Source organism: Oncorhynchus masou, chromosome 9 (genome assembly GCF_036934945.1).
Source record: "Oncorhynchus masou masou isolate Uvic2021 chromosome 9, UVic_Omas_1.1, whole genome shotgun sequence".
Lineage (NCBI taxonomy): Eukaryota > Metazoa > Chordata > Actinopteri > Salmoniformes > Salmonidae > Oncorhynchus > Oncorhynchus masou.
Genome location: NC_088220.1, coordinates 87781931 through 87804430, shown reverse-complemented (window position 1 = coordinate 87804430; position 22500 = coordinate 87781931). Strand labels below are relative to the sequence as shown.

Here is a 22500-nt window from a genome sequence, read left to right as displayed (position 1 = left end):
GACAGGAGAGTAGACAGACAGGAGCGCGTGTAGACAGACAGACAGGAGAGTAGACAGAAAGGAGCGCGTGCAGACAGACAGGAGCGCGTGCAGACAGACAGGAGCGCGTGCAGACAGACAGGAGCGCGTGCAGGCAGACAGGAGCGCGTGCAGGCAGACAGGAGCGCGTGCAGGCAGACAGGAGCGCGTGCAGGCAGACAGGAGCGCGTGCAGGCAGACAGGAGCGCGTGCAGGCAGACAGGAGCGCGTGCAGGCAGACAGGAGCGCGTGCAGGCAGACAGGAGCGCGTGCAGACAGACAGGAGCGCGTGCAGACAGGAGCGCGTGCAGACAGACAGGAGAGTGTGCAGACAGACAGGAGAGTGTGCAGACAGACAGGAGTGTGTGCAGACAGACAGGAGAGTAGACAGACAGGCACAGGAGAGTAGACAGACAGGGGAGTAGACAGACAGGGGAGTAGACAGACAGGAGAGTAGACAGACAGGCACAGGAGAGTAGACAGACAGGAGAGTAGACAGACAGGAGAGTAGACAGACAGGGGAGTAGACAGACAGGCACAGGAGAGTAGACAGACAGGGGAGTAGACAGACAGGGGAGTAGACAGACAGGAGAGTAGACAGACAGGCACAGGAGAGTAGACAGACAGGAGAGTAGACAGACAGGGGAGTAGACAGACAGGAGAGTAGACAGACAGGAGAGTAGACAGACAGGCACAGGAGAGTAGACAGACAGGAGAGTGTGCAGAAAGACAGACAGGAGAGTAGACAGACAGGAGAGTAGACAGACAGGAGAGTAGACAGACAGGAGAGTAGACAGACAGGAGAGTAGACAGAAAGGAGAGTAGACAGACAGACAGGAGAGTAGACAGACAGGAGAGTGTGCAGAAAGACAGACAGGAGAGTAGACAGACAGGGGAGTAGACAGACAGGAGAGTAGACAGACAGGAGAGTGTGCAGACAGACAGACAGGAGAGTAGACAGACAGGAGAGTGTGCAGACCCCCAGCTGATCTCACAGCTCAGACCAGACTTACTCGTACCCTTATTACACCCTGACCCATCTAAATGAACTGTCTCGTACCCTTAAAAAAGAGACAGACAGACAGATGTGGATGGAAGAGACAGACAGACATGGATGGAAGAGACAGACAGGCAGACGTGGATGGAAGAGACAGACAGGCAGATGTGGATGGAAGAGACAGACAGACAGATGTGGATGGAAGAGACAGACAGACAGATGTGGATGGAAGAGACAGGCAGACGTGGATGGAAGAGACAGACAGACAGATGTGGATGGAAGAGACAGACAGGCAGATGTGGATGGAAGAGACAGACAGACAGATGTGGATGGAAGAGACAGGCAGACGTGGATGGAAGAGACAGACAGACAGATGTGGATGGAAGAGACAGACAGGCAGATGTGGATGGAAGAGACAGACAGGCAGATGTGGATGGAAGAGACAGACAGGCAGATGTGGATGGAAGAGACAGACAGGCAGATGTGGATGGAAGAGACAGACAGATGTCAACGGAGAATGGGTGCAGGTTACTTTTAACAGGGAGGAGGAAAGACAGAGAACAGTAGAATCAGGAGTTAATTCTCTCTCTCTCTTGTAACTGTCTCCGTATAGTTGGTGGTGTGATCATGGCTCCACTTGGGAGGGTTTATCTGTGGTGTGCATTGTTTCTCATATGAACATTTTTCTTGTTTTATGTTTTTCTCCTCCTGTGACAGTTTGTCAGTTATGCGTCTGTCTCACTATGCACTCTTAACGGCTATGTAACTACTTGCTTGACTGCAGCGATCACAATAGTAGTGATCAAACGGATTGATTGATTGAATTGATTGACACCAATGGAAACAGACATATTCTGGTTACAGGGGGGAAGCACATCAATAAACCCACTACTTCCATAAAGTGCTTCCTGTCTTCTTTTATTTTGGTGTTTTACTATCTACCTACTTCCTGTATGCATTAGAAAATAGTTGTTTATTCATAGTCCATCCCACTTGCTGATATACCTCGTTTCATCATAACCAGTCATCCGCGGGAGGTTCCTGGAACAGAAACCGGTGGGTCATACCGTAGGTCTACTTCGACTAAATTACCTGAGCGTGACGAAACGAAAACCACCCCCGGTGCATACTGCTCCGTGACTCATCTCCCTATCACGGAAAAAGTTCAACATCGATACCGAATTATAGGAATAATCCATTAAAAAAAAAAACAACGAACACCTAAGAGAGATTAAAATGAAATTAAATATGCCATGTTCATCAGCCTACCCTTATCTCAAATCAAAATAAAACACTCCCATTTTCTCCCGCCACATTCAACCCAAAAAGCCCTACCGCCACCTGCCGGTGTTTAGTTACCGCCGCATCAGAAACCTGTTACACCTGCTCGGTGACACCTGGGACCAATATGTCAAATCAACCTGGAAATAAACAAACACTGTCAAGATCTCGAACTCTTAATGTAAAGCGAATTGATATGAGTTATTACGTTAAGTCACCGCTTGATACTCTATAATATATCTCTCAATTCAAGGGGCTTTATCGTCATGGGAAACATGTTAACATTACCAAAGCAAGTGGAGTAGATAATAAACTAAAAATGAACAGTTAACATTACACTCACAAAATAATAAAGACATTTCAATTGTCATATAAGGTTTATACAGCGTGTTGTAACGATGTGCAAATAGTTGTTCTCTCCTGTTGGTTGTAATGTCGTCTTGATGCAGGAAGTCACAGGTGAGTATCGCTTAAACAGCGACACGCCCTGAAACCCGGAGCTCCGGAAAAACATTATGCAGGTACTCGACAACAGGACTGAATCATACGTCCAAACAGTTGTTTTACAACTAAAACGAGAGTTTCTATTGGACAAATTCAGGTAGATCACTCCCCGTGTTGTTACGTTTGTTTCCGTTTAAGAAAAGTTTTGCAACGGAATCAGCGTAATGAATTTCTCCTCAGATTTCCGCGGTGGGTCCGTTTGCTATCATTCCTGGAGGATACCACACTATTAAAAGTGCGATTTGCTACAAAGGAAATACTCTGAGTTCATATTGATTGTATTGACATTGGTTTCCTGAACTGTACTATTTCGGTTGCCGTGTTTATTTTTTTAAATATATATATTTTTGCTGGTTTGTGAATCACCTGTTATCGTGGAGGCCGCAGGACTCCATTGAAGACAAAAGGCCTACCCTACACTCCCTCCCCTTGGAATTTACCTGAGGAGTAGCTGGCCTACAGACATCAGGAACCGACAGATCTATCTGGTCGCCAGCCACCATGGACTACAAGGACTCTGGAATGAGATACACCCCCAATAAGGGACCGGTACTGTGGCCGTTTCTTCCTCTGGTGTTTATTTTGGTGTGTGTGTGTGTGTGTGTGTGTGTGTGTGTGTGTGTGTGTGTGTGTGTGTGTGTGTGTGTGTGTGTGTGTGTGTGACAAATAGCTTGTTTGATTGGGGACCACCTCTCACAATTTAAGTTTCTATTAGGTGTGTGTCTGTCATGCATTTTTTAGATTGTTTAACAGCTGCCCAAGCTACTCTGCTTATTGACGGTTAGAGAGCTGCTCTGCTTATTGACGGTTAGAGAGCTGCTCTGCTTATTGACGGTTAGAGAGCTGCTCTGCTTATTGACGGTTAGAGAGCTGCTCTGCTTATTGACGGTTAGAGAGCTGCCCTGCTTATTGACGGTTAGAGAGCTGCTCTGCTTATTGACGGTTAGAGAGCTGCTCTGCTTATTGACGGTTAGAGAGCTGCTCTGCTTATTGACGGTTAGAGAGCTGCTCTGCTTATTGACGGATAGAGAGCTGCCCTGCTTATTGACGGATAGAGAGCTGCCCTGCTTATTGACGGTTAGAGAGCTGCCCTGCTTATTGACGGTTAGAGAGCTGCCCTGCTTATTGACGGTTAGAGAGCTGCCCTGCTTATTGACGGTTAGAGAGCTGCCCTGCTTATTGACGGATAGAGAGCTGCCCTGCTTATTGACGGTTAGAGAGCTGCCCTGCTTATTGACGGTTGAGCTGCCCTGCTTATTGACGGTTAGAGAGCTGCCCTGCTTATTGACGGTTAGAGAGCTGCCCTGCTTATTGACGGTTAGAGAGCTGCCCTGCTTATTGACGGTTAGAGAGCTGCCCTGCTTATTGACGGTTAGAGAGCTGCCCTGCCTATTGACGGTTAGAGAGCTGCCCTGCCTATTGACGGTTAGAGAGCTGCCCTGCTTATTGACGGTTAGAGAGCTGCTCTGCTTATTGACGGTTAGAGAGCTGCCCTGCTTATTGACGGTTAGAGAGCTGCTCTGCTTATTGACGGTTAGAGAGCTGCTCTGCTTATTGACGGTTAGAGAGCTGCTCTGCTTATTGACGGATAGAGAGCTGCCCTGCTTATTGACGGATAGAGAGCTGCCCTGCTTATTGACGGTTAGAGAGCTGCCCTGCTTATTGACGGTTAGAGAGCTGCCCTGCTTATTGACGGTTAGAGAGCTGCCCTGCTTATTGACGGTTAGAGAGCTGCCCTGCTTATTGACGGATAGAGAGCTGCCCTGCTTATTGACGGTTAGAGAGCTGCCCTGCTTATTGACGGTTGAGCTGCCCTGCTTATTGACGGTTAGAGAGCTGCCCTGCTTATTGACGGTTAGAGAGCTGCCCTGCTTATTGACGGTTAGAGAGCTGCCCTGCTTATTGACGGTTAGAGAGCTGCCCTGCCTATTGACGGTTAGAGAGCTGCCCTGCTTATTGACGGTTAGAGAGCTGCCCTGCTTATTGACGGTTAGAGAGCTGCCCTGCTTATTGACGGTTAGAGAGCTGCCCTGCTTATTGACGGTTAGAGAGCTGCCCTGCTTATTGACGGTTAGAGAGCTGCCCTGCTTATTGACGGTTAGAGAGCTGCCCTGCTTATTGACGGTTAGAGAGCTGCCCTGCTTATTGACGGTTAGAGAGCTGCCCAAGCTGCTCTGCTTATTGACGGTCAGAGAGCTGCCCTGCTTATTGACGGTCTGAGAGCTGCCCATGCTGCCCTGCTTATTGACGGTTTGAGAGCTGCCCATGCTGCCCTGCTTATTGACGGTTCGAGAGCTGCCCAAGCTGCCCTGCTTATTGACGGTTCGAGAGCTGCCCAAGCTGCCCTGCTTATTGACGGTTAGAGAGCTGCCCTGCTTATTGACGGTTAGAGCTGCCCTGCTTATTGACGGTTCGAGAGCTGCCCAAGCTGCCCTGCTTATTGACGGTTCGAGAGCTGCCCAAGCTGCCCTGCTTATTGACGGTTAGAGAGCTGCTCTGCTTATTGACGGATAGAGGGCTGCCCTGCTTATTGACGGTTAGAGAGCTGCTCTGCTTATTGACGGTTAGAGAGCTGCTCTGCTTATTGACGGTTAGAGAGCTGCTCTGCTTATTGACGGTCAGAGAGCTGCCCTGCTTATTGACGGTCAGAGAGCTGCCCTGCTTATTGACGGTCAGAGAGCTGCCCTGCTTATTGACGGTCAGAGAGCTGCCCTGCTTATTGACGGTCAGAGAGCTGCCCTGCTTATTGACATTCTCATTAGCCACACCTACAGTTAGGAGGTGCCAACACTCCTATTTACATTGATGTCCTAAAGCATTAGGAAACTGATGATGGCATCTTAGTCACACAACAAAATTATCAAATACTTTAATTGATAGTGCAATGGCATCTACAGTACAGCTTCGCATTGGCCTGATGAAGCTAGCCTGATCATTCATGGGCCTGATGAAGCTAGCCTGATCATTCATTGGCCTGATGAAGCTAGCCTGATCATTCATTGGCCTGATGAAGCTAGCCTGATCATTCATTGGCCTGATGAAGCTAGCCTGATCATTCATGGGCCTGATGAAGCTAGCCTGATCATTCATGGGCCTGATGAAGCTAGCCTGATCATTCATGGGCCTGATGAAGCTAGCCTGATCATTCATTGGCCTGATGAATCTACCCTGATCATTCATTGGCCTGATGAAGCTAGCCTGATCATTAATGGGCCTGATGAAGCTAGCCTGATCATTCATTGGCCTGATGAAGCTAGCCTGATCATTCATTGGCCTGATGAAGCTAGCCTGATCATTCATTGGCCTGATGAAGCTAGCCTGATCATTCATGGGCCTGATGAAGCTAGCCTGATCATTCATGAGCCTGATGAAGCTACCCTGATCATTCATTGGCCTGATGAAGCTAGCCTGATCATTCATTGGCCTGATGAAACTAGCCTGATCATTCATGGGCCTGATGAAGCTAGCTTGATCATTCATTGGCCTGATGAAACTAGCCTGATCATTCATGGGCCTGATGAAGCTAGCCTGATCATTCATTGGCCTGATGAAGCCAGGCTGATCATTCATGGGCCTGATGAAGCTAGCCTGATCATTCATTGGCCTGATGAAGCTAGCCTGATCATTCATGGGCCTGATGAAGCTAGCCTGATCATTCATTGGCCTGATGAAGCCAGGCTGATCATTCATGGGCCTGATGAAGCTACCCTGATCATTCATGGGCCTGATGAAGCTAGCCTGATCATTCATTGGCCTGATGAAGCTAGCCTGATCATTCATTGGCCTGATGAAGCTAGCCTGATCATTCATGGGTCTGATGAAGCTAGCCTGATCATTCATGGGCCTGGTGAAGCTAGCCTGATCATTCATGGGCCTGGTGAAGCTAGCCTGATCATTCATGGGCCTGGTGAAGCTAGCCTGATCATTCATTGGCCTGATGAAGCTAGCCTGATCATTCATGGGCCTGGTGAAGCTAGCCTGATCATTCATTGGCCTGATGAAGCTAGCCTGATCATTCATTGGCCTGATGAAGCTAGCCTGATCATTCATTGGCCTGATGAAGCTAGCCTGATCATTCATGGGCCTGATGAAGCTACCCTGATCATTCATGGGCCTGATGAAGCTAGCCTGATCATTCATTGGCCTGATGAAGCTACCCTGATCATTCATGGGCCTGATGAAGCTAGCCTGATCATTCATTGGCCTGATGAAGCTAGCCTGATCATTCATGGGCCTGATGAAGCTAGCCTGATCATTCATTGGCCTGATGAAGCTAGCCTGATCATTCATGGGCCTGATGAAGCTAGCCTGATCATTCATTGGCCTGATGAAGCTAGCCTGATCATTCATTGGCCTGATGAAACTAGCCTGATCATTCATGGGCCTGATGAAGCTAGCCTGATCATTCATTGGCCTGATGAAGCTAGCCTGATCATTCATGGGCCTGATGAAGCTAGCCTGATCATTCATGGGCCTGATGAAGCTAGCCTGATCATTCATGGGCCTGATGAAGCTAGCCTGATCATTCATGGGCCTGATGAAGCTAGCCTGATCATTCATTTGCTTTGTAAACTAGCGTTGTGGCCCTGCCCTGCTTATTGACGGTCAGAGAGCTGCCCTGCTTATTGACGGTCAGAGAGCTGCATTGCTTATTGACGGTAAGAGAGCTGCCCTGCTTATTGACGGTCAGAGAGCTGCCCTGCTTATTGACGGTCAGAGAGCTGCCCTGCTTATTGACGGTCAGAGAGCTGCCCTGCTTATTGACGGTCAGAGAGCTGCCCTGCTTATTGACGGTAAGAGAGCTCCCCAAGCTGCTCTGCTCATTGCTTAAGAGATATCTGATAGAATATACTGTCATCAGTCCCATTCATCCACTGCAGTCTTCTAAGCAATCGGACACCAGCATAGTTCATTGAAAATGCAACCAATAAAAGCTTGACTATTTTGGTGGGGGCAGCAGAGCTAGAGTGAGGAGGGGGCCCTTCCCTGCCTATACAATGGTAAGAGAACTTCCACACCTGAAGGCTACACAACCGTGGGTCTCTCACTGTAATGTTCTCCGAGCTAAAGACGGGCTTCCATCACATCAATCTCTACGCCGAGGGCGTGGTAGCAACTGACGGTATTAACTACGTTGTTAAAAGTCAGCGTCTATGTAGTGGGGGTTGTTTTCAGGCTGTTGGTCTGAAGACTGATTTCATGGCATGTCAATATGAAGAGTCTCTATAGATTGAGCTGTAGTCATTAAAAGGTCATGCGATGCAGGATAGCTACTATTGCTACCAACTCCGGGCCCTAGTTATAGCTTACACTGTCAGGAAAAACTATTGTACCTAAATTTAGCTCTGTGTTAAAATGCTGTAGAAAAAGAGTGGGAGTAGAATGAACCAATCAGAAACCACCACTCGGTGATGCACCGATCCCATTGTCCTGTCACGACATGTTCCCAGGGAACTATTCAATGTACAGTTGTTACCGTGAAGGACGTGGAGAGGGTGTGATTTATACTTAAAACGTTTTAATCCCTTCAGAGTAGTGCTGTTGTAATCTATACTGAACAAACGTATAGACGCAACAGTGTTGGTTTCATGAGCTGAAATAAAAGATACCAGAAATGTTCCATACTGCACAAAAAGCTTATTTATCTCAAATGTTGTGCACAAATTTTTTTACATCCCTGTTAGTGAGCATTTTTCCTTTGCTAAAATAATCCATCCACTTGACAGATGTGGCATATCAAGAAGCTGATTGAACAGCATGATCATTACACAGATGCACCTGGTGCTGGGGACTAAAAGGCCTCTCTAAAATGTGCAGTTTTGTCACAAAACACAATGCCACAGAAGCCTCAAGTTTTGAGGGAGCGTGCAATTGGCATGCTGACTGCAGGAATAAACATCGAAGGGGAAATGAAGCCGAAGAGGAACTGAACAAGCTTGTGAGGATGACCACACTATGTATTTTTAGCATGAGTAAAAAGCCAATAGGTTTTTCTACCCAAAGTTGCAAAGAAAATGATGTTTAATACAAAAGAAAAAAATAAAATAAAAATAGTTAAATGTGGCAGGAACAGGAGCAGGAACAGTGGCAGGAGCAGGAACAGTGGCAGGAGCAGGAACAGTGGCAGGAACAGTATCAGGAACAGTGGCAGGAACAGTATCAGGAACAGGAACAGTAACAGTGGCAGGAACAGGAACAGTATCAGGAACAGGAACAGTAACAGTGGCAGGAACAGTGGCAGGAACAGTATCAGGAACAGTGGCAGGAGCAGGAACAGGAACAGTGGCAGGAACAGGAACAGTATCAGGAACAGGAACAGTAACAGTGGCAGGAACAGTAGCAGGAACAGTATCAGGAACAGTGGCAGGAGCAGTAACAGTATCAGGAACAGTATCAGGAACAGTATCAGGAACAGTGGCAGGAACAGTGGCAGGAACAGTGGCAGGAACAGTGGCAGGAACAGTGGCAGGAACAGTGGCAGGAACAGTGGCAGGAACAGTGGCAGGAACAGTGGCAGGAACAGTAGCAGGAACAGTGGCAGGAGCAGGAACAGTGGCAGGAACAGTGGCAGGAACAGTGGCAGGAGCAGGAACAGTGGCAGGAACAGTGGCAGGAACAGTGGCAGGAACAGTGGCAGGAACAGTATCAGGAACAGTGGCAGGAACAGTGGCAGGAGCAGGAACAGTAGCAGGAACAGTATCAGGAACAGTGGCAGGAGCAGTAGCAGGAACAGTGGCAGGAACAGTGGCAGGAGCAGGAACAGTAGCAGGAACAGTATCAGGAACAGTGGCAGGAGCAGGAACAGTGGCAGGAACAGTATCAGGAACAGGAACAGTGGCAGGAACAGTGGCAGGAACAGTAGCAGGAACAGTAGCAGGAACAGTGGCAGGAACAGTGGCAGGAACAGTGGCAGGAACAGTGGCAGGAACAGTGGCAGGAACAGTGGCAGGAACAGTGGCAGGAACAGTGGCAGGAACAGTAACAGGAACAGTAGCAGGAACAGTGGCAGGAACAGTGGCAGGAACAGTATCAGGAACAGGAACAGTGGCAGGAACAGTGGCAGGAACAGTGGCAGGAACAGTGGCAGGAACAGTAGCAGGAACAGTAGCAGGAACAGGAACAGTGGCAGGAACAGTAACAGGAACAGGAACAGTGGCAGGAACAGTGGCAGGAACAGTGGCAGGAACAGTGGCAGGAACAGTGGCAGGAACAGTGGCAGGAACAGTGGCAGGAACAGTATCAGGAACAGTAGCAGGAACAGTATCAGGAACAGTATCAGGAACAGTGGCAGGAGCAGGAACAGTGGCAGGAGCAGGAACAGTGGCAGGAGCAGGAACAGTGGCAGGAGCAGTAACAGGAACAGTAACAGGAACAGTGGCAGTATCAGGAACAGTATCAGGAACAGTGGCAGGAGCAGGAACAGTGGCAGGAGCAGGAACGGTGGCAGGAACAGTGGCAGGAGCAGGAACAGTACCAGGAACAGTACCAGGAACAGTACCAGGAACAGTACCAGGAACAGTACCAGGAACAGTACCAGGAACAGTGGCAGGAACAGTGGCAGGAACAGTATCAGTATCAGGAACAGTACCAGGAACAGTACCAGGAACAGTACCAGGAACAGTGGCAGGAACGGTGGCAGGAACAGTGGCAGGAGCAGGAACAGTATCAGGAACAGTACCAGGAACAGTACCAGGAACAGTGGCAGAAACAGTATCAGGAACAGTGGCAGGAACAGTATCAGTATCAGGAACAGTACCAGGAACAGTGGCAGAAACAGTATCAGGAACAGTGGCAGGAACAGTATCAGGAACAGTGGCAGGAACAGTATCAGTATCAGGAACAGTACCAGGAACAGTGGCAGGAACAGTATCAGTATCAGGAACAGTACCAGGAACAGTATCAGGAACAGTAACAGTATCAGGAACAGTAGCAGGAACAGTAACAGGAACAGTATCAGTAACAGTATCAGTATCAGGAACAGTGGCAGGAACAGTATCAGGAACAGTAACAGTATCAGGAACAGTATCAGGAACAGTAGCAGGAACAGTAACAGGAACAGTATCAGGAACAGTATCAGGAACAGTGGCAGGAACAGTATCAGGAACAGTATCAGGAACAGTAGCAGGAACAGTGGCAGAAACAGTATCAGGAACAGTGGCAGGAACAGTATCAGGAACAGTATCAGTAACAGTATCAGTAACAGTATCAGTAACAGTATCAGGAACAGTATCAGGAACAGTGGCAGGAACAGTATCAGGAACAGGAACAGTATCAGGAACAGGAACAGGAACAGTATCAGGAACAGTGGCAGGAACAGGAACAGTGGCAGGAACAGTATCAGGAACAGTGGCAGGAACAGTGGCAGGAACAGTATCAGGAACAGTATCAGGAACAGGATCAGGAACAGGATCAGGAACAGGAACAGTATCAGGAACAGTGGCAGGAACAGGAACAGTATCAGGAACAGGAACAGTATCAGGAACAGTGGCAGGAACAGTATCAGGAACAGGAACAGTAACAGGAACAGTATCAGGAACAGTGGCAGGAACAGGATCAGGAACAGGAACAGTATCAGGAACAGTATCAGGAACAGTGGCAGGAACAGTATCAGGAACAGTATCAGGAACAGTATCAGGAACAGGAACAGTATCAGGAACAGGAACAGGATCAGGAACAGGATCAGGAACAGTATCAGGAACAGTATCAGGAACAGTATCAGGAACAGTATCAGGAACAGTATCAGGAACAGTATCAGGAACAGTGGCAGGAACAGGAACAGGAACAGTATCAGGAACAGTGGCAGGAACAGTATCAGGAACAGTGGCAGGAACAGTGGCAGGAACAGTATCAGGAACAGTATCAGGAACAGGAACAGGAACAGGATCAGGAACAGTAACAGGAACAGTAACAGGAACAGTATCAGGAACAGGAACAGTATCAGTATCAGGAACAGTGGCAGGAACAGTATCAGGAACAGTGGCAGGAACAGTATCAGGAACAGTATCAGGAACAGTGGCAGGAACAGTATCAGGAACAGTATCAGGAACAGTATCAGGAACAGTAACAGTATCAGGAACAGGAACAGTATCAGGAACAGTGGCAGGAACAGTATCAGGAACAGGAACAGTATCAGGAACAGTATCAGGAACAGGAACAGTATCAGGAACAGGAACAGTATCAGGAACAGTGGCAGGAACAGGAACAGTATCAGGAACAGTGGCAGGAACAGTATCAGGAACAGTGGCAGGAACAGTATCAGGAACAGTAGCAGGAACAGTATCAGGAACAGTAACAGTATCAGGAACAGTGGCAGGAACAGGAACAGTATCAGGAACAGTGGCAGGAACAGGAACAGTATCAGGAACAGTGGCAGGAACAGTATCAGGAACAGTATCAGGAACAGGAACAGTATCAGGAACAGGAACAGTAGCAGGAACAGTGGCAGGAACAGGAACAGTATCAGGAACAGTGGCAGGAACAGTAACAGGAACAGTGGCAGGAACAGTGGCAGGAACAGGAACAGTGGCAGGAACAGTAACAGGAACAGTATCAGGAACAGCGGCAGGAACAGTATCAGGAACAGTATCAGGAACAGTATCAGGAACAGGAACAGTATCAGGAACAGTGGCAGGAACAGGAACAGGAACAGTATCAGGAACAGTATCAGGAACAGGAACAGTATCAGGAACAGGAACAGTATCAGGAACAGGAACAGTATCAGGAACAGTGGCAGGAACAGTAGCAGGAACAGTGGCAGGAACAGGAACAGTATCAGGAACAGGAACAGGAACAGTATCAGGAACAGTATCAGGAACAGGAACAGTATCAGGAACAGTATCAGGAACAGGAACAGGAACAGTAGCAGGAACAGTGGCATCTATATCAAGTTGGCATAACCTGGTAGTTTCATACACATTTTATAGTAAACAATGCAAGCAAATTGAATGGCATTTTTTTTTTATCTGAGCAAGGTTAAACACCACCAGATTTACATAGTATGGAGACGCTGGTTGTTGGGTTTTGTGTGTGGGACCTGTGGGTGGTTACCGGTCATTGTATTGGATTCCTCACATCTTACTCACTGTTAGGAAGGATTATGGTCCAAATCAGATGTAAGGTAGCTCTAACTCCAAAACATTCTGGGACACTGAAGTCCATGGAGAATAAGAACACCTCCTCCCAGCTGCCCACTGCACTGAAGATAGGAAACACTGTCACCACTGATAAATCCACCATAATTGAGAATTTCAATAAGCATTTTTCTACGGCTGGCCATGCTTTCCACCTGGCTACTCCTACCCCGGTCAACAGCACTGCACCCCCCACAGCAACTCTACCACAGCAACTCTCTACCATGCCTTCCCCATTTCTCCTTCTCCCAAATCCAGTCAGCTGATGTTCTGAAAGTGCTGCAAAATCTGGACCCCTACAAATCACCCGGGCTAGACAATCTGGACCCTCTCTTTCTAAAATTATCTGCCGATATTGTTGCAACCCCTATTACTAGCCTGTTCAACCTCTCTTTGGTATTGTCTGAGATCCCCAAAGATTGGAAAGCTGCCGCGGTCATCCCCCTCTTCAAAGGGGGTGACACTCGATCTGGCCAAGGCTTTTGACTCTGTCAATCGCCACATTCTTATCGGCAGATTCAACAGCCTTGGTTTCTCTAATGATTGCCTCTCCTAGTTCAGTAACTACTTCTCTGATAGAGTTCAGTGTGTCAAATCGGAGGGCTTGTTGTCCGGACCTCTGGCAGTCTCTATGGGGGTGCCACAGGGTTCAATTCTCGGGCCGACTCTCTTCTCTGTATACATTAATGATGTCGCTCTTGCTGCTGGTGATTCTCTGATCCACCTCTACGCAGACGACACCATTCTGTATACATCTGGCCCTTCTTTGGACACAGTGTTAACTAACCTCCAGACGAGCTTCAATGCCATACAACACTCCTTCCGTGGCCTCCAATTGCTCTTAAATGCAAGTAAAACTAAATGCATGCTCTTCAACCGATCGCTACCCAACACCCGCCCGCCAGTCCAGCTTCACTACTCTGGACGGTCCTGACTTAGAATATGTGGACAGATACAAATACCTCGGTGTCTGTTAGACTGTAAACTCTCCTTCCAGACTCACATTCCACTCCAATCCAAAATTACATCTAGAATCGGCTTCCTATTTCACAACAAAGCTTCCTTCACTCATGCTGCCAAACACACCCTCGTAAAACTGACTATCCTACCGATCCTTGACTTCGGCAACGTCATTTACAAAATATCCTACAACACTCTACTCAGCAAATTGGATGCAGTCTATCACAGTGCCATGCGTTTTGTCACCAAAGCCCCATATACTACCCACCATTGCGACCTGTATGCTCATGTTTGGCTGGCCCTCGCTTCATACTCGTTGCCAAACCCACTGGCCACTGGTCATCTATAAGTCTATGCTAGGTAAAGCCCTGCCTTATCTTGGCTCACTGGTCACCATAGCAACACCCACCCGTAGCACGCGCTCCAGCAGGTATATTGCACTGGTCATCCCCAAAGCCAACACCTCCTTTGGCCGCCTTTCCTTCCAGTTCTCTGCTGCCAATGACTGGAACGAACTGCAAAACTCGCTAGAGTCTTATATCTCCCTCTCTAACTTTAAGCATCAGCTGTCGGAGCAGCTTACAGATCACTGTACCTGTACATAGCCCATCTGTAAATAGCCCACCCAACTACCCCCATATTATTACTTACCCTCTTGCTCTTTTGCACCCCAGTATCTCTACTTGCACATCATCATCTGCACATCTGTCACTCCAGTGTTAATGCTACATTGTAATTATTTCACCTCTATGGCCTATTTATTGCCTCACCTCCCTGATCTGCCCACACTACATACATGTTTCTATTGTGTTATTTCACTGTACGTTTGTTTATGTGTAACTCTGTGTTGTTGTTTGTGTCACACTGCTTTGCTTTATCTTGGCCAGGTCGCAGTTGTAAATTAGAATTTGTTCTCAACTACTACTACAACAACAACTAGCCTACCTGGTTAAATAAAGGTGAAATAAATGTAAAAAAAAATTGAAAAAAGGTACTATTTTTATTGAAGATTATATGGCAATTTTGAGTTCAATCAATTATTTTCTCATATCGAATTATATTGTAAATTTTTTTTAAATATCTGATATGGTGGGTTACAAGCGTTTTGAGGTGGAATGGCACACCTGTGTGTTTTGAGGTGGAATGGCACACCTGTGTGTTTTGAGGTGGAATGGCACACCTGTGTGTTTTGAGGTGGAATGGCACACCTGTGTGTTTTGAGGTGGAATGGCACACCTGTGCGTTTTGAGGCGGAATGGCACACCTGTGCGTTTTGAGGCGGAATGGCACACCTGTGCGTTTTGAGGCGGAATGGCACACCTGTGCTTTTTGAGGCGGAATGGCACACCTGTGCGTTTTGAGGCGGAATGGCACACCTGTGCGTTTTGAGGCGGAATGGCACACCTGTGCGTTTTGAGGCGGAATGGCACACCTGTGCGTTTTGAGGCGGAATGGCACACCTGTGCGTTTTGAGGCGGAATGGCACACCTGTGCGTTTTGAGGCGGAATGGCACACCTGTGCGTTTTGAGGCGGAATGGCACACCTGTGCGTTTTGAGGCGGAATGGCACACCTGTGCGTTTTGAGGCGGAATGGCACACCTGTGCGTTTTGAGGCGGAATGGCACACCTGTGCGTTTTGAGGCGGAATGGCACACCTGTGCGTTTTGAGGCGGAATGGCACACCTGTGCGTTTTGAGGCGGAATGGCACACCTGTGCGTTTTGAGGCGGAATGGCACACCTGTGCGTTTTGAGGCGGAATGGCACACCTGTGCGTTTTGAGGCGGAATGGCACACCTGTGCGTTTTGAGGCGGAATGGCACACCTGTGCGTTTTGAGGCGGAATGGCACACCTGTGCGTTTTGAGGCGGAATGGCACACCTGTGCGTTTTGAGGCGGAATGGCACACCTGCGCGTTTTGAGGCGGAATGGCACACCTGTGCGTTTTGAGGCGGAATGGCACACCTGCGCGTTTTGAGGCGGAATGGCACACCTGCGCGTTTTGAGGTGGGTCAATCCAGGGAGAATATTATTGGCAAAGAAGATGCCGTATTGTAGTGTTCGGGTCTGAGCCAACAGCAGTCTTGGCACAGAGAGCATTGTGGGTGATTGTAGTCAGGCAGTCTTTCTGTCATGCTGGGTGTTGAGTCACTTGAGGTGTTATTGACGTTGGCTATAAGCCAATAGAACAGGCCTACTTTAGGTTGTGTTGTTGAATCCCAAAATACAGCTTTGTTACTTTATGTATTCACTTTTTAAACGAAGCGCCAACGAAACTCAAAACCTGAAGTGATTTGACCGAGTGATTAGTGGAGACCCACCTCGAGCTACCTGCCTGCTCCCTCCGAGCAGGTTTGGCAACATTTAACTCAGGGAAAGTCTTCCTCCCACTCTCTCTCTCTCTCTCTCTCTCTCTGTCTCTGTCTCTGTCTCTGTCTCTCTCTGTCTCTCTCTCTCTGTCTCTCTCTGCCTCTCTCTCTCGCTCTGCGTCTGCCCCTCTCTCTCTGTCTCTCTCTGGCTCTCTCTCTCTCTCTCTCTGGCTCTCTCTCTCTCTGGCTCTCTCTCTCTCTGGCTCTCTCTCTCTCTGGCTCTCTCTCTCTCTGGCTCTCTCTCTCTCTGGCTCTCTCTCTCTCTGGCTCTCTCTCTCTGGCTCTCTCTCTCTCTCTCTCTGGCTCTCTCTCTCTGGCTCTCTCTCTCTCTCTCTGGCTCTCTCCCTCTCTGCCTCTCTCTCTCTCTCTCTCGCTCTCTCTCTCTGCCTCTCTCTCCCTCTCTGCCTCTCTGCCTCTCTGCCTCTCTCTCCCTCTCTGCCTCTCTCTGCCTCTCTCTCCCTCTCTGCCTCTCTCTCCGTCGTATTGCCAATCGGTGGTCACTCAGCCTGTACTTGGTAAGGATCTGTCTCTGCTTCGTATCTCTGACAGAGTAGAGATAATCAGCCAATTCATATTCTCTGTTTAGGGTCAGATAGCAATTTAGTTGGCTTCGGGATTTTGTTTCATTTTTCCAATGTTGTAAATATGATTCCTTTGATTGGTTCATGATTTTGCTTATTGGAATTCTTTCTTTTGAAGCAGTGCTGGTGTCAGCTTGGTTGGTGAGGTCCAACACCAGCTGACTGAGAGGGCTCGTTTCTGGGCTCAGCTCTTGGGTTTGAAGTGATTTAAATTGCAGACTTGAATTTGGACTTGAATTCAGATGTAGCCAAAATTTTAATGATCTTTTCTGTATTTTCATTATTACTGGAAAACGGCCCAATTCTGCCCTACATGCATTAGTTGGTGTATTTCTCTGGACTTGTAGGATTTTCTGACAGAATTCTGCATGTAGGGCTTCAATCGGATGTTTGTCCCACATTTTAAAGTCCAGTTTATTGAGTGGCCCCCAAACCTCACTTCCATAAAGAGCTATTGGTAGGATTACACTGTCAAATATTTTAGTCCAAATTCTAATTGGGATGTTGATTTTGAATCATTTCATTTTATTGCATACATTGCTCTGCGGGCTTTTTCTTTGAGTGCATTCACTGCCATATTAAAGTTTCCCGATGCAGATATGGTCAGACCAAGATAGGTGTAATTTTTTGTGTGTTCAATTAAGGTGTTGTTCAGGGTGAATTTATATTTGTTTCTGACATCTGTTTTTTTTTTTGGAAAATCATGATTTTAGTTTTTTGGAAATTTACTGCCAGGGCCCAATTATGGCAATATTGCTCCAGAATATTAATTTTCTGTTGAAGACCTTCTTTGGTTGGTGATAGAAGTACCAAGTCATCAGCATATAGCAGGTACTTCACCTCTGTGTCAAATAGTGTGAGTCCTGGGGCTTTGAGATTGGTCCAACATGTCTGCTAATTCATTGATATAAATGTTGAAAAGATTTGGACTCAAACTGCAGCCTTGTCTCACACCTCGACATTGTGAAAAAAATTCTGTTCTTTGGTTTTTGATTTTTATTGCACACTTGTTTTCTGTGTACATACATTTTATTAAGTCATATACCTTACCACCAAGCCCACTTTGTAGAATTTTGTAGAATAGCCCTTCGTGCCAAATCGAATCAAATCCTTTTTTAAAGTCAATAAAGCAAGCAAAGATTTTGCCCTCTTTTTTTGGTGGACGTGTTTATTAATTAGTGTGTGTAAGGTGTATATATGGTCAGTAGTGCGATGGTTAGGGAGAAAGCCAATTTGACATTTACTTATTACATTTTTTCTTGAAGAAAGGTTTGAATTCTTGAATTCAAAATGCTACAGAAAATCTTTCCCAAGTTACTGTTTACGCAAATTCCCCTGTAATTATTGGGGTCTGATTTGTCTCCACTTTTGTGGATAGGGGAGATGAGCCCCTGGTTCCAGACATCAGGGAAGCAGCCAGAAGTTAAAACCATGTTGAACAATTTAAGCACAGCATTTTGCAACTCAGGTGTGCTGTTTTTCAGCATTTCATTTCTGATGTTGTCTAGACCACAAGCCTTCTTTGATTTAATAGATTTTAGCTTTTCATTTAGTTCTTGTTGGGTTATTGGGTAATCTAATGTATTTTGGTTGTTATTAATGACTGATTCAAGGATGTTCAATTTTTCTTTAATTTCTAATTGGTTCTGTTGCAAGTCTTTTTGTGGGATGTTTTTGTATAGATTATCAAAATAAGTTTTCCAAATTCCTACATCTTGTATTGCTAATTCTTGTGGCTTTGTTGTGCTTAAATTGTTCCACATGTCCCAGAACTGATTTTGGTCAATTGCGTTTTCAATTTCATCAAGTGTCCTGTTGGTATCTGTTGGCGTCTGTCTCTCTCTCTCTCTCTCTCTCTGAGTCTGGCTCTCTGCCTCTCTCTCTCTCTCTCAATTCAATTCAATTCAAGGGGCTTTATTGGCATGGGAAACATGTGTTAACATTGCCAAAGCAAGTAAGGTAAACAATAAAAATTAACAGTAGACATCACACATACAGAAGTTTCAAAACAATAAAGACATTGAAAATGTCATATTATATATATATATATATATATATACAGTGTTTTTACAAGGTACAAATTTGAAAGGACACAAGATAAAATAAATAAGCATAGATATGGGTTGTATTTACAATGGTGTTTGTTCCTCACTGGTTGCCCTTTTCTCGTGGCAACAGGTCACAAATCTTGCTGCTCTGATGGCACACTGTGGAATTTCACCCAGTAGATATGGGAGTTTTTCAAAATTGGATTTGTTTTCGAATTCTTTGTGGATCTGTGTAATCTGAGGGAAATATGTCTCTCTAATATGGTTATACATTGGGCAGGAGGTTAGGAAGTGCAGCTCAGTTTCCACCTCATTTTGTGGGCAGTGAGCACATAGCCTGTCTTCTCTTGAGAGCCATGTCTGCCTACGGCGGCCTTTCTCAATAGCAAGGCTATGCTCGCTGAGTCTGTACATAGTCAAAGCTTTCCTTAATTTTGGGTCAGTCACAGTGGTCAGGTATTCTGCCGCTGTGTACTCTCTGTGTAGGGCCAAATAGCATTCTAGTTTGCTCTGTTTTTTTGTTAATTCTTTCCAATGTGTCAAGTAATTATCTGTTTGTTTTCTCATGATTTGGTTGGGTCTAATTGTGCTGCTGTCATGGGGCTCTGTAGGGTGTGTTTGTGTTTGTGAACAGAGCCCCAGGACCAGCTTGCTTAGGGGACTCTTCTCCAGGTTCATCTCTCTGTAGGTGATGGCTTTGTTGTGGAAGGTTTGGGAATCGCTTCCTTTAGGTGGTTATAGAATTTAACAGCTCTTTTCTGGATTTTGATAATTAGTGGGTATCGGCCTAATTCTGCTCTGCATGCACTATTTGGTGTTCTACGTTGTACACGGAGGATATTTTTGCAGAATTCTGCGTGCAGAGTCTCAATTTGGTGTTTGTCCCATTTTGTAAAGTCTTGGTTGGTGAGCGGACCCCAGACCTCACAACCATAAAGGGCAATGGGCTCTATGACTGATTCAAGTATTTTTAGCCAAATCCTAATTGGTATGTTGAAATTTATGTTCCTTTTGATGGCATAGAATGCCCTTCTTGCCTTGTCTCTCAGATCGTTCACAGCTTTGTGGAAGTTACCTGTGGCGCTGATGTTTAGGCCAAGGTATGTATAGTTTTTTGTGTGCTCTAGGGCAACAGTGTCGAAATGGAATTTGTATTTGTGGTCCTGGTGACTGGACCTTTTTTGGAACACCATTATTTTGGTCTTACTGAGATTTACTGTCAGGGCCCAGGTCTGACAGAATCTGTGCATAAGATCTAGGTGCTGCTGTAGGCCCTCCTTGGTTGGTGACAGAAGCACCAGATCATCAGCAAACAGCAGACATTTGACTTCAGATTCTAGTAGGGTGAGGCCGGGTGCTGCAGACTTTTCTAGTGCCCGTGCCAGTTCGTTGATATATATGTTGAAGAGGGTGGGGCTTAAGCTGCATCCCTGTCTAACCCCACGACCCTGTGTGAAGAAATTTGTGTTTTTTGCCAATTTTAACCGCACACTTGTTGTTTGTGTACATGGATTTTATGATGTCGTATGTTTTACCCCCAACACCACTTTCCATCAGTTTGTATAGCAGACCCTCATGCCAAATTGAGTCGAAGGCTTTTTTGAAATCAACAAAGCATGAGAAGACTTTGCCTTTGTTTTGGTTTGTTTGGTTGTCAATTAGGGTGTGCAGGGTGAATACATGGTCTGTTGTACGGTAATTTGGTAAAAAGCCAATTTGACATTTGCTCAGTACATTGTTTTCATTGAGGAAGTGCACGAGTCTGCTGTTTACGATAATGCAGAGGATTTTCCCAAGGTTACTGTTGACGCATATTCCACGGTAGTTATTGGGGTCAAATTTGTCTCCATTTTTGTGGATTGGGGTGATCAGTCCTTGGTTCCAAATATTGGGGAAGATGCCAGAGCTAAGGATGATGTTAAAGAGTTTTAGTATAGCCAATTGGAATTTGTTGTCTGTATATTTGATCATTTCATTGAGGATACCATCAACACCACAGGCCTTTTTGGGTTGGAGGGTTTTTATTTTGTCCTGTAACTCATTCAATGTAATTGGAGAATCCAGTGGGTTCTGGTAGTCTTTAATAGTTGATTCTAAGATCTGTATTTGATCATGTATATGTTTTTGCTCTTTATTCTTTGTTATAGAGCCAAAAAGATTGGAGAAGTGGTTTACCCATACATCTCCATTTTGGATAGATAATCCTTCGTGTTGTTGTTTGTTTAGTGTTTTCCAATTTTCCCAGAAGTGGTTAGAGTCTATGGATTCTTCAATTACATTGAGCTGATTTCTGACGTGCTGTTCCTTCTTTTTCCGTTGTGTATTTCTGTATTGTTTTAGTGATTCACCATAGTGAAGGCGTAGACTAAGGTTTTCCGGGTCTCTATGTTTTTGGTTGGACAGGTTTCTCAATTTCTTTCTTAGATTTTTGCATTCTTCATCAAACCATTTGTCATTGTTGTTAATTTTCTTCGGTTTTCTATTTGAGATTTTTAGATTTGATAGGGAAGCTGAGAGGTCAAATATACTGTTAAGATTTTCTACTGCCAAGTTTACACCTTCACTATTACAGTGGAACATTTTACCCAGGAAATTGTCTAAAAGGGATTGAATTTGTTGTTGCCTAATTGTTTTTTGGTAGGTTTCCAAACTGCATTCCTTCCATCTATAGCATTTCTCAATGTTACTCAGTTCCTTTGGCTTTGATGCCTCATGATTGAGTATTGCTCTGTTTAGGTAGACTGTGATTTTGCTGTGGTCTGATAGGGGTGTCAGTGGGCTGACTGTGAACGCTCTGAGAGACTCTGGGTTGAGGTCAGTGATAAAGTAGTCTACAGTACTACTGCCAAGAGATGAGCTATAGGTGTACCTACCATTGACTATGTACATACCCAGCGTGCGACAGAGCTGCAGGAGTTGTGACCCGTTTTTGTTGGTTATGTTGTCATAGTTGTGCCTAGGGGGGCATACGGGGGAGGGAATGCTGTCACCTCCAGGCAGGTGTTTGTCCCCCTGTGTGCTGAGGGTGTCAGGTTCTTGTCCGGTTCTGGCATTTAGGTCGCCACAGACTAGTACATGTCCCTGGGCCTGGAAATGATTGATTTCCCCCTCCAGGATGGAGAAGCTGTCTTCATTAAAATATGGGGATTCTAGTGGGGGGATATAGGTAGCACACAGGAGGACATTTTTCTCTGTTAGGATAATTTCCTTCTGAATTTCTAGCCAAATGTAGAATGTTCCTGTTTTGATTAATTTAATGGAGTGAGTTAGGTCTGCTCTATACCAAATTAGCATACCCCCGAGTCCCTTCCCTGTTTCACACCTGGTAGTTTGGTGGATGGGACCATCAGCTCTCTGTAACCTAGAGGGCATCCAGTGGGTCTGTCTCCTCTATACCAGGTTTCTTGCAGGATGACAATGTCTGTATTATCTGTATCTCTCTCTCTCTCTGCCTCTCTCTCTCTCTCTGCCGCTCTCTCTCTCTCTGCCGCTCTCTCTCTCTCTGCCTCTCTCTCTCTCTCTGCCTCTCTCTCTCTCTCTGCCACTCTCTCTCTCTGCCGCTCTCTCTCTCTGCCGCTCTCTCTCTCTGCCGCTCTCTCTCTCTCTGCGTCTG

General features: G+C 46.3%; 2 protein-coding genes across 14 annotated transcripts in view; both read left to right on the top strand.

Moving 5' to 3' along the window:
* The window catches only part of aplp2 (amyloid beta (A4) precursor-like protein 2), a 174177-nt gene extending 172261 nt beyond the window's left edge, over positions 1 to 1916 (top strand). For all 13 annotated transcript variants that reach the window (XM_064975371.1, XM_064975374.1, XM_064975372.1 and 10 more), the window contains one exon: positions 1 to 1916. This exon is cut by the window's left edge and continues 907 nt beyond it. The gene's annotated coding sequence lies outside the window, so the exon portion shown is untranslated.
* Positions 1917 to 2779: 863 nt separating this feature from the next.
* Positions 2780 to 22500, top strand: part of st14a (ST14 transmembrane serine protease matriptase a) — a 92585-nt gene continuing 72864 nt past the window's right edge. The window contains exon 1 of the mRNA XM_064972759.1: positions 2780 to 3349. Coding sequence (XP_064828831.1) covers positions 3302 to 3349 — 48 coding nt within the window. The 5' untranslated portion in view covers positions 2780 to 3301. The remainder of the gene's footprint in view (positions 3350 to 22500) is intronic.